Genomic DNA, 12,969 nt, shown 5'->3' with positions numbered 1-12,969 from the left:
GAGCTTGTAATTCCGGGAGGGCATCCTAGCTGTAGCATGTTGATACGCACCGAAATAAACCATTTAAAGACCTCATCAAGCACCTGCATTGGGAGTGGATAAGGTCTAGCGAGACGAAAGTGACCCCTGCCGGATGGATGAAATGGACCTCTTCAGTGATGCTGTGCGCATGGGTCACCGATGCTTGAGTTTGCATCCCCAATATGCCCTTGATGGCACTGTGGATCAGGTTTTGTGAGAAGTCATCTCCGACAAGGGATTTTCGGAATGAAGCACATCAGACGACGATGAATGAGCGTGTATATAAATGTATGCAATTTCTTTTTTCCTGTGGCTACAGTTGAGCGAAAACTTTTTACGCGTTTGCTATTACTGAAAAACACTTTAAACAGTGTGTCGGTGCAAGCTCTATGCGGGTTCATACGGTAGCATTGATGCATTTTCGAGAATTTTGAAAGCAAACACGTCTTATGCACAGGAAAATATGGTATGTGGAACACATCAGTCGGCAACAGTCTTACGTCACTCAGAGATTCGTGCTGAGCACAGAAAGTAATAGTATCTGTTCTTCAATGCATTCGCATATATTACGATCTTGTCGCTATAGCTGTTTGCATTGCGTGACTGTGGCAAGTTCACTCGTTTATGCTGTGTATGTTTATACTTCCAGACTTCAAGCTTCCTCAGTCAGATGATGAGTCAAGTTCTTCTATGAGCAGCTATGGAGACGAAGTTGATTCTCATGGTAAGTTTAGTCTTGTGAAAGCAGGAGGGAGGCAGCATATATGGCATAACGAAAATTGGGAGACCGCAGGTTGCGTGAATAAATCAAGTGTCAATGCTCTTGCAGTGGTCCCAATACCTTAGCTGCACTATTTTTAGTTTAAAGTAGGTGGTGTAGAAACACAGGTGCAAAAAAATTCTGGAGGCGACTCTATTCCTTGGCTTCGGCATCTCGTAGTGGCATTCACGCATTGATGTTCATGTACTCTGGTGTATTTCTTGGGGCAACATTGTTTTGTCGAGCTGCTGGAGCAGAGGCTGCGTGGAAAGAAACGCAGGGTTGAGATCTGCACAGGCAGGTGGCGCTATGATCCCAGCTGCTCGCTCTTTTCGTGAACTCAGTCAATTTTATTCAGTTAACTTATTATTCAGTTAATTGATCCTTACCTTAAGTAAACATGTGCTCTGATCACATGTATCCATTATAACTTGAACCAGAACCATGGGATTTTCATTTTTAGTATAGTTTTCCTGAATATACAGTTGAAACCTTTTGTAAGAGACAAGCGCTGGGGAGCAATTCTAGTCTTTTACTGTATAGGAGGGGCCTCTTATACGCAGTGTACCACGTATGCCTTTTTTTCTCTACCCGCATTTTACTGCAGCCACACCGGTGTCTCTTCTTTGTCCCTTATATCATTTACATCTACCAATTTGTCTCTGACGTCAGTGTCTCCTATAACGAGGTTTGAACATATTCTCGAAATTGGAGGTGAGTACTTGAAAGAGAAACCAAAATGGCACTCTGCGCTTGTGCCACTGAAAAGAGACAAGTTTCCGTTGTGTTCTCTTTTCTTGTGTCAGTATCAACATGCCTTATTTATGATGCATCCATAGTCCATCTTTCTGTGTTTGAAAAGCCCTGATCAAAAGAAAGTATAGCAACTTTCTTGGAATGTGAACGTAAATGAGTGGCCCATATTTTGCTTCTTCACTACCATCAAACAAGCATGGCGGGTAAATCGTTTGATGGTGGTCAAGTTCGCAAACTGTCAAATGTCTGCGTGACCCAGAAGCAGTCAATACTTCAAGCAGAAAGTTGCGTGCCCTTCGTTTTGAGAAAACCACAGTCCGAGAGAGAGCGAAAGTTTCGCACATGCACACATCTGCATCAGACGTGTTGCTCCAGCCGTGGAATGTCATTATCGCTTGCGACTCGAGTTCCTCATCTTGTGTAGAGTTCACATTGTCATCAGTGCAGGTGAACTGACAAGTAAATTGGGAAGAGACAAAAACAAAATGAGGTGAGACCCGCGATGTCAACATAAAGTGCACCCTCAGTCTCACCAAAGGCTCACCTAATGCACGCACTGCACTCATCACAACATTTGAAGGAAACAGCTTATGGTAATAAAAACACTGGCTGCTGGGGTTATAAGACGAGCGGGAATTACTCTTAAACCCTTTCTAAGTATATTGAAACAACCATTGAAAAATATGATTGGATGGTTATTGAGTAATTTCGGACTTAGTAGGATACCGCCGGTAGAATGCTGAAGTGAAGAATTCCGCCATGTTTGGAATTGGAAAAACATGGCTTCCACTGCAGAGTGTTTATTGTATTTCTGACCAGATGACACCACATGATAGAGAATACGATGGCATGAAGAATGGTGGCTCGAGCAGAAGCATGAACATTCAAAACAATTAAAAAAGAAATTCGCATTTTAATGTACATGGAATCAGAAGAGGATACCGTATAAACGCGTGTAAGGGCCGCACTTTTTTTTCAGGAAATGAGGGCCAATTTTCAGGGTGCGGCCCATACACGGAACTTTTTCTTTTTGTGAACTAAAAACAACGTACCAGTTAGCGAACGAAGAGCGTTTATTGCAGTATGTCGCATGTGCGCTTAATTGTCGTCACTCGACGAGTCCTCTAACTCGGAGTACGAGATGGTGTGTTGCGGAGCACTATCATTCCACAAACAGTCATCTTCGGTGCCATCCAGGCTGTTGGATATCCCAGTGGCCTTAAAACTTTAAGACACAAGGTCCGTCGACACTGACAATACCCAACCGAGAACAGTAGCAAGCGGTGCCCCCTTCAGCTGTCTGGTCGGCGTCTGCTCATGGTTGCCGGTTGCCATCCAGCCCGTGTAGAGTCTTCGGAATTCAACTTTGAATGGTCGATTCACGCTCGCATCCAATGGTTGCAACATTCCTGTGAGGCCGCCTGGAATCACGGCCATGTCTGTGTTGACACGGCGCAGCTGCTTTTTCACCTTATCGGTGGCCGCCTTAAGGTGGCCGCGGAAACTATCCAACACTAAAAGTGAATGTTTGGCCAACAAAGCTCCCGGTCTGTTCTGCCAAACACTTTTCACCCAGTCAAGCACTAAATCATCCCTTCTCTTGGGCTCTAACTATGATGCCTTTGGGGAAAACTTCGCTGGCAATTCTTTTCCTTTTCAAAACAACGTACGGGGGTAGCTTCCGCCCGTCCGTGGTCACACAAGGCATCACGGTCCAGCAGTGGTGCTCAGCACCGGTTGTCCGCAAGGCGACACTCTTCTTGCCTTTTACTTCGACTGTGTAGTTCTCGGGAGAGTCAGACCACACAGGAGTTTGATCAGCGTTCGCCATTCGAAACAACAGATAATTGTGCTGATGGCGCAGGCCGATGACATGCTTGTGAAAACTAAGCACCTTGTCGGTATAGTCTTCTGGCAGCCGCTGGCACAGCGTGGTCCTTTGCCGAAAGGAGAGTCCCTTTCTTTTCAGAAACCTTCGCACCCAGCCAGCACTAGCCTTGAAATCCCCGGCCGGTATATTTTTTGCACGGGCCAAGGCAAGTGCCTTCATGTGCAGCATCTCGGTAGTAAGCGCAAAACCATCGTTCCGCATCTCAGTCACATACCGGAGCAACTCCTCTTCCAAATCGGTATACTTGCACTGTTTTCCTCGGAAAGCGCGCTTTTTGATGTTGGTGTTCTGCAAGGCTTTCTTCTGAGCGCACCAACGTCGAACACACTTCTCGTCAACGTCGAATTTTCTGCTGGCGGCCTGTTTCCCGTGCTCGAGAGCAAACTCGATCACCTTCAACTTATAGCCAGCTGTATAGCTATTCAGCTGCTTGCCCATCGTGTCAAATCGTAAACGTCCCGCAGAAAACTAGCTAGAGTCCCAGAGTCGTACAACGGTGCGCAAAACTCTAGCACATGGCAGGCTGAACAGCACAATAACCGAACAACGCACAAATACTAAAGTTGGTGATGCTAATGCAGATATGGATAGCACGTTTGTATAGAAGTGTCAGAAGTTAAAGATAAAATCCCGCTTTAACCTTTAGTTGGCGGGTGTATGAATACTACTGAAAAAACTTAAAATGTTTAGCCAACTTCATGAACATATTAGCATGAAGAAAACCAACAAATTATTCTAATGACGTACTATATGGTGGTGATGATAATTGCATTCTCTAACGCCATCTACTGAGAACGTCTAGTAACTCACACTCGCGCGCGCATTTTGAATACGTATGGGTTAAGGAAAGTGCGGATGCGGCCCTTACACGCAATTTTTTTTTAATATGTGCTTCTTAAAAACGGGATGCGGCCCTTACACGGGTGCTGTCCTTACACACGTGTATACGGTATGTCAGTTAGGCAATAAAAATAGTGGCACACTAATTGTCTTGAAACAGGAAGGTGTCGATCTTGGCTACTACATCACCGTAGCTTGCCTCAGCAAGTGCCGAACTATCTTTAAGAACGTTAGCTGCCAGTCAACGGTTGATCAAAAGCAAGCTTAAAAAACAAAACAAAACTAGAAGCTGCTAAGCCACCTAAAAGTGTACTTGAGCCAGCTAAGGAAGGTCCCAGCTATTAGCCTGGCAGCTTTTAGCGACCGAAAAGGTTCCATTTATGTATATAACATGTTTGGAATACTTCTTTCTTGTTCTTGGCAAAACATTATTTGTATTTGTTGTAATGCACCAAGAGCCATAACTTCTGAATGGTCCAACATTTTTTAACCAAACTTCTCATGCTGCTTTCTGGAACATTAATATATGCCATGAACTAGGGTAATTTAAAACAACCACTAACTTTTGATGTTGCAAGGTTTCGGTTGATATACAACCTTTTTAATCTACACAACTCTGGGCTTTTTGGCCACAGTACACATAACATTGACAACAGTGCAAATATTTTAGTTCATTGCACAGCTTTTTGTATAGCTATATTCCTGCAAAGCGAGGTTGGTTTGTATCACACGATCAGTACTTATCGCTCTTTGCGTGATGGGCATATTTTGGGTTATTTCCATAATAAAGTTGTGATTAGTCGCACTTCTCTTGCCCAGCATACTTGAAGTGTGACTTTAAACAGCCCTTCTTAAGGCAAACACAAATCGATCAGTTTACAATCAAAATCTGAAGAAGATTTCCGAAAAGGTGGAAACATGCCTTAAAGGGGCCCTGAAACACTTTTTCAAGTAACCGTAGAATGAGTTCGCTATAAGAGCTTATTGCCTTACGAATTCAACTCTGCAAAAATTTTAAGAATTCGTCTCGTGCGAGTGGATTTACAAAGATTTGTCCCATGCCTTACCGCGGTGGTCTAGTGGCTAAGGTACTCGGCTGCTGACCTGCAGGTCGCGGGATTGAATCCCGGCTGCGGCGGCTGCATTTCCGATGGAGGCGGAAATGTTGTAGGCTCGTGTTATCAGATTTGGTTGCACTTTAAAGAACCCCAGGTGGTCAAAACTTTCGGAGCCCTCCACTACGGCTCTCATCATAGGGTGGTTTTGGGACGTTAAATCCCACATATAAATAAATCAATCAATCGAGATTTGTCGCATGCTGCAATTGTATTCCTTCTTTTCTCGTCCCGACCGAAGCGCTGGAAGCTAAGCAGGGAGGGATGGCAGGGGCAATGAAATACTTCATCCGCACCTTCTGACCTTGAGGCTTTTTTTTCTTCGAATGCGCGGCTTTTTTAGTGTGATCGTGCGCGCACGCATAGACATGTCGCGGCGTCATGCGAAGATTTTTGTAACGAATAAGCGCACCATGTTCAAATCAGCCAATGGCTGATGAATAGGCTTGCTACAAGTGATTTTCGAGCGTCTTCAGTCATTTGTCGAGAGAAGACAAAGCAATTTTTAGCTGACTTTGATAATTTATTGTGGATTTCAGGCCGCGTGCTGCACCATAACATTTCGCTCGCATGTTTTCTGGAGCCTTTACTACCGATCAGGAGCACTTTCTGACCATGCTCAAAAATTGTTGCAGGGACCATTTTGAAGGAACACTAAAGAGAAACAATGACCTGGGTCAGATTGACGAGCTGCACTTTAAAAACTCTAATGCTACATGTTTTACTATCATAAATTCATCATTAGCTGAGAATATGAAGGTAGAAATACCATTTTAAAATTTTCTGCCGATATCCTAGTGCTTGAATCTAAACGTACAGTAGAATCTCAATGATGCAACACCAGCAGATACAAATTCCAGAAATTCTTTAGTCAAGTTTCACAATGTTCATTGGGCCAAAATTCAGATTTTCGGAACACTTTTCCTTATTGTGGCTGGTTGTATGAACTTTAGTGCCGAAACCGTCGAACAAAGGTCGAGAGCAGCGTGCTCGAAGCTTCGGAAAGACGCGTGTGGCCATATGTTATGGCTGCGACCAGCTTTCATGCTTTTCCAAAAAAATGTGAAGCTCCAAAAGCTGCGGATTATTGGAATGAGTCTATGGCAATGGGAGGTACTGAAGAGCGTGGTGCTTTATGCAGTGCACTTCAAAGATGACGAATATAAGTACAACTGGTGTCTCTCCGCCGAAATACTGTTGAAAAAAATGTTGAATGCTGACGCAGTGCGTTCACTATTCAGCCACTGCAAACACAACAGTGCGATGCCCCAACTGGAGCTTAGAGAAACACCGGTGACGAAATGTATTCATATTAGACAGCTTTAGTATAGCGTAAATTGTTTTTATTAGCACGTTTCGCTCGCTAAGTTATAGCGTAACACCATTCCAGCGTCATCTATGATCACCTGATCAAAACTCCAAAAGCTGATCGGCTTGCTTCTAGTTGTGAGTAGTCAAAGCAGCGAAGTTCGACAGAAATATTTTGTGCTCAGTTCAAAGAAATTCAAGCACATAAACGTATTATACGAAAACGAATTGTGCTATGTTAGGTTTATTGTAAATGTCTTGGCCACAGTCAAACAAGTATTTACAGAAATTCAGGGACGCTTTTGGCAGATATGGGAATGTGCAAAACCGAGCATAGGTATTGAAAACAGCCTCTCTTATCATGTGTAGTTATGAATGAAATGAGGAAATTTGAAGCGTAAGCGAGCGGCATCATTTATTGTGAACTGGTGAGTTTGCCAAGACATCAGGACAAGACTGTAGGTGCGAGGCGGACAGTTGTTTAAATATGCGCTTTAACAAGCTCTTACAATCATGTATCCTTCACGGTGCATGTTTAAATTACTTGTTTTTCTCTTACCGTTCAAAAAGAAAACTCTGGAGCGCGGTCACGAAGCGCATGCTTCGGAGCTCAGAGCAGACGATTCGCCTGCATCGGTCGGTCTCTCGAGCTGCTGTCTACGAAACTTCTGGTCAGTTGTAATGCCGTTGTTTTTTCTAGTTTCAGTATCAAAAATTGTGTTGTTGACGAGTTTTTTTTTCTTGCGTAACCATGTGTTTCGAAGGTGAAATTCGGCAGGTGGCATTGTCTCCAGCTTGACTGCCTATAAATTGGATTTTTGTGGTGTGCACAATTTTGTCACAGTTGGCCTTTGATGCTCACGCGTTGAAATTACCCATGTGTATTCTTGCCATTCATGGGTAGATATGAAGTGTCAATCGCCTGTGGCACATACCCGCATACCAGTGGCACACACCCACCCGTGAGTATGTGCCACTGTCTGGCAGAAAGTGTTTGATTACGTATCAGACGAGGTTGTGTCATCTTTCATGTCATTACCAGTGAGTCGTATTCGTCAAACCATCTCACCCTCCGATACCACTTTTGGTTTCATCATCATCGTCAGCCTGACTACACTCACTGTAGGACAAAGGTTTCTCTTACGTTTCGCCAGTCAACTCAGTCCTGCGCTTGCTCCTGCCACTTTATACTAAAAAATGTCCTACCCTAATCTTATTTTCCCACCTAACTTTCTGTCTTCCCTTCACCCGCTTGCCTTCTCTTGGAATCATGATCACCGCAACTTAAAGGGGTGATCATGAGAGCACCCAGACATAGGCGGCTAGATAGATACTTAGATAGATGCCAAAAGATCCGGCAGTACGCAAAGAAATGCTTCGTATTTGAAAACGACTTGGTTTTAAAAGCATGTACGCAGCCAGCGCACGTGGATTGAAAACGGAACTACCGTTTTTTGCAACCACCACAAGTGAAACCGTGATTTTGGCAACACGATCATCAATAGCAACTACTAAACGAGGGCACGTGCCTAACGTAGTGGTACATTAAAGGCAATAAACACATAAATAAAGGCCAGAAAGTTTTCGGTGTTCTTGTAATCTAGTAACATAAGTTACTGTAATCTAGTAACACAAGTTTTTCCTCTCGATCTGCATACCTAGGTTATACTTTGGCATTCAGGTTTCAGTTGGTCTCAAGCAACGCTTCGACCTGCACTTTACTGACAGCTGGCTGTGCCGTTCCATCCAATTACGTGTGTCCCAGGAATAGACGTGACTTCTTTTGACAGAAATAGATTTTGCTAAGCTGCTTTTGATCCCAGGAAATTTTTGGAGATACGAATATTTTCGCCACCGTTTAAGACTCGGGGCTTCTGCTGTAGTTCGTGTGTTCGGCCACTCCAAGCTATCAGAAAACCACAACGCTGAATTTTAGAGCCCTTTTTCTTGCGTTTTTCTGTTGTTTTTTGGTGCAAAAAAAGAAGGGTGGGGGGCGGCGAATAAATCAATACATTACCCCCATTATTTTAGATGTCTGTGTGTGTGTGTGTGTGTGCGTGTGTGTGTGAGAGAGAGAGAGAGAGAGAGAAAAGGAGGGACAAATAAAACAATGTGACCCGCACCCCCCCCCCTTTTTTTCGGTGTTATTTTTTTCTCCTTTGGTGCAAAAAAGGTGAAAAACAATTAAATGCACCCTTTGCCCTGCCCCCTGTTGGGGAAATCTCCCGGTAAGAATCCCTGAACTTGGCAGGTATGATTGTATGGTTTTAGGCGTCCAAGCTGACCAATATTTTCTTACATTTGTTTCCACAGCTTGTATGGTCTCTGCGATATTTTTTTCTCTTAAATCTCCCAGATCGCTTGGCCGACATAATCAACGGTGATGACGACAGCTATGGCAGTGACGACGAAGATGGCGATTTGAATGGACCCGGAGTGGACCTTTCACGCCTTGCGTTAGATATGAAAAGCTACATGGAACTTATGGACCATGAACTGGCCGGAACCAATGTTGGGCTGAGCTTCGAACGTCAGCCGGTCGCCAAGCCGGCAGCAACCGAGGAGGAGGCTGATCCAGAGGCCAAATCATTGCCGCCCAAGGTGAAAGAAATTCTGCTCATTGTTTTCTGAGATGTGAACTATAAGACTGCAGAATGCACTACAGTTTAACCTTCATGAAATGCTAATGGCACAAAGTGTGTTGGGTTTAATGCTTTCTGTTCGCTCTATAATTTTTCATTGGCCACATACAGCATCAACAAGGTTGCAGATAATGCCCTAAAAATGCATAGCGCTACCTTCCTTATTTGCAGAAACACAAATAATGGCGTAGTAGGTTCTGTCCTTCATAGAAATTGTGATTTTTATTGCGATAGCAATTATATGGACACCCTCGACTGGAGTTTGCTGTCGGGGTCGGCGTCATACACTGTATGTGTATACGTATCTATGTATCTATATGTACATATTTGAAAACTCAAGAAAGAAAAATAATTTAGAAAAAGACTGCGGGGCACAGAATTGAACGTCCGACCTTTGGCTTGTGAGTGCGACGCGTTAACCTCTGAGCCACGAAGGAGTACCTCGTTCTACACTGAAACGACAAGCTATATATATATATCTACCACTTACCGCTGGCGATGGCCATCCCGGGGGAGCTATCGTGTTTTCAGCATCTCCAGGGAGATAGAGCAATGAGTGCGGGTCGCCAGATCGTCACGACGTGGCGGCGCGCTCTCTTATCTTCTATGTGTACTTTGCCCATGGAGAGGAGCGCAGGATGAACGCTCACGCGTGTGCGCACTTATCTTGCAGTGGGGATAATTGTACGTCTAGGGCTTTCACCAGAATGATTTTGTTGTAGTTACCAGGCGCAAAAAGGGCGCACTTTTCAGACCCAGCGAAGTAACAACTGAGACGTTTATTTGAATTTATTGGGGGCTTTGTTTCAATCTGCTTGCCATTCTTCGTGTGACCTTCTAATTTGTTGCTATTGCGTTCATTGCTTTGCCTTTGTGGCAATGCTGTGACTTTTTGTCGTAGTCGATGCCTTTCAGAAAGCCGAAACTTTGAACAGTTGGCCTTTCCCTAACACGAAGCTGCGCTCAGAATTCACATTAAGCAGTGTCGTAATTATGGTTGCATTTTTTTTAAAGGGCCAGTAAACAGGCTCCGACTTTTTTTTTTACACCCCCCATACAAGCTTGGTAATTCATAGATTAGACCGCAGCGATCACATTTTCTGAATATTGCAGCGCTGCGTGCCACGCCGAGCCTCCATATTGAAAAAAAATTCCTGCCCGTCTATCCTACGCCTGACCGACCCCCTTGTACGAGCAGTGACGTCAACTCAGCGATCGGCGACGTGACGTAGCACGCAGCTCGTCGATTGGTCTAAATCAGATGTAAAAAACACTAGTGAAGTCAACTTCAGTTTCTGTTTCCAACCACAGCTACGAAACTGCCCCTTGTTTCTTGGCACTGCGGTGAAAGAACCAGTCTCGCAGTTGTCCCGTGCTCTTGTCCACTCCTAGCTCAACTACAGCGCCTGTGCGCACATACGAACGTACTTCGCCCTTGACATGAGCAACACGGGTAAAAAGCGTTGCTCTGTCGTCGGCTGCAAATTCAGCGACTGGGCAGTGGAGAAGCATAGGCACCGGGAGCTTCACGATGGGGCCCTGCGCGCTGCATGGCTGAAGCGAATCGGCCATCCAGCGACGTACGTTGGGGACCTGATCGTTTGTGGCCAACACTTCGCCCCTGACGCTTACATGGTTGACCCATGGCAAACGGTAAACAAACAACCACGCTTCGCTGCAAGCGGAAGTGCGTTGCGACTGATCGAGTTCGCGGATGACGTCAATCGCTGACGTGGTGTCACGTTGCCGCAGTGGGCGGAGTAGCGACGATGCGCTACGCCTTCCCCTTCATGAAAGGGAAAAGGGGAGCGAGACCGCGTGAAAATTTGAAACCAGCTTAGACCGATGTTCTAATCACTGCAACTTCCTTAATATAGCACGTATTTGCAAAATTCTTGCGGCGCCAAGTTCGCAAAGAAGAAGGGCACATATATATTTTTAAAAATTTTTTGGACCTCAAGGCTGTTTACTGGTCCTTTAAGGAATAGAGTTTATTGTCGTTTCGCCGAAATTCTAGCGTCGATGTCTATATAGCCATTGTTGTTTGTGAAGCGAAAAATCATCTTGTCTGTGACTGAAAAATCGAGAAAGGTGTAGTGCGCTAATTCTGCCACTCTAACTTAATCTGTAGAATGTGATATGAAGCTAACGACAGTAATAGTGTAAAAAACAGTGGTGCTTACGAAAAGACAAAAAATACAGACAGCATGATAGGAGAGTAATAATATTGCTCTCCTATCCATCAATATTTCATATAGTATTATAGAATATCTACTTGCCTAGCATTTGTTTTTGTGTTTGTGGGGTGCATCTTTCGTGGTGCGTTTTGTTTATTGGTTTGTTTTGGTATATATAATATACCAATTCACTTAGTCTTCTGTCTTGCTATTGAATACACTGAAACCTCATTATAACAAAATTGCATAATACGCGTAAATAAGTTTGTTATATCCAAAAATTCGTCATGAAGGTGTATATTTAGCTTTGTATCTATTGCAAGGCCATTTTTTATTTAGTTTGTTATAACTGGGTTTGATATATCGACGTTTGAGTGTAGTGACATACTAATTTATTTCCAAAACAGGCTAAGGAAGCACCGCGAGCCACGGCAGAGAGCCTCGATGAGCTAGACTCCGACGACGATGAAGAGGCTGCGGGTGGCGACGGATACCGGCCGATCGACGTTAACCTGACTGCACTCAAGAACATTCTCGAGTCGTACAGCTCCCAGGAAGGGCTTCCCGGTCCTGCTGGGAACCTTCTCTCGGCAATGGGGATCAGTGTTCCACGCAACGAGGATGACCAGTGAACATAGCGTCCTTGTGACTGATGAGTCACTGTTCAAGCTATGCGAGGCGCTCTACAAGTGTTCCAGCTTTATTTGTTGCTTCCAGTCTGGCAACAAATGCAAGATGTACAGTGTATTTTTGTTCCATTTGTTCTGAGTCATTTTTGTAATGTGTCTCCTTCCTGTCACTGCTTATCAACTGCTGCATTGTAAATTGTATTTAAGATAGCTGTTTCTTTTTTAATGACTAAAGCATACATTACAGAGGTAGCTGATATGAACCTTTCGTAAGATTGTCTTGCAGTGCATGCAAGTTTCTCTTATGCAAGACAGGACACTACTCTACTGTCACAAAATTATTTACCATACTTTCATAATGAAAACCTATAGTTTCTAGCAATTTATATATAAAAACACTTCTAGATTTTTATTTTTTGATAAGAATGTTGATAATAGTGACTGTAATAGTAAGCTGCGGCCAGCATAAGAAACTTTGTTCTCATTGTGTCTCAAGTGGTTGTAATGCGAAGGTAGTTTTCACACCCATGGAATCATAAAACGTGCATTATGGTAGGCAAACTTCGGTACTCAAGTAGTCAAGGGATGTGTTCCAATACTCACCGCAGATGTCTAAATGGATGGCGACCATCTTAAGTCTCATTCCAATTCTCACATAGCCGGCAAAATAGACAGATCAGAGAAGATGGCATCGTAGACAAACACGATCCAGGCTACTTTGCTGCCCAAACAAGATGGCGGCTCAGCGAATCGCTCAGATAAATCCAATCTCACCGGAAAGGTCGTCTGCACGCAAGCAGGCGCTTTTTCAAATTCTCAATGTGAGTAGC

At 44.1% G+C, this 12,969-nt stretch overlaps 1 protein-coding gene across 1 annotated transcript in view; it reads left to right on the top strand.

Annotated features, from left to right (window-relative positions):
- ecd (ecdysoneless cell cycle regulator) overlaps positions 1 to 12,262 on the top strand; it is a 57,790-nt gene extending 45,528 nt beyond the window's left edge. Inside the window, exons 11-13 of the mRNA XM_037431611.2 lie at positions 671 to 745; positions 9,048 to 9,292; positions 11,918 to 12,262. Of these exons, the coding sequence (XP_037287508.1) occupies positions 671 to 745; positions 9,048 to 9,292; positions 11,918 to 12,142 (545 nt within the window). The 3' untranslated portion in view covers positions 12,143 to 12,262. The remainder of the gene's footprint in view (positions 1 to 670; positions 746 to 9,047; positions 9,293 to 11,917) is intronic.
- Positions 12,263 to 12,969: the final 707 nt, after the last annotated feature.

Source organism: Rhipicephalus microplus, chromosome 7 (assembly GCF_043290135.1).
Source record: "Rhipicephalus microplus isolate Deutch F79 chromosome 7, USDA_Rmic, whole genome shotgun sequence".
NCBI classification, from domain to species: domain Eukaryota; kingdom Metazoa; phylum Arthropoda; class Arachnida; order Ixodida; family Ixodidae; genus Rhipicephalus; species Rhipicephalus microplus.
This window is presented reverse-complemented; position numbering and strand designations above follow the sequence as displayed.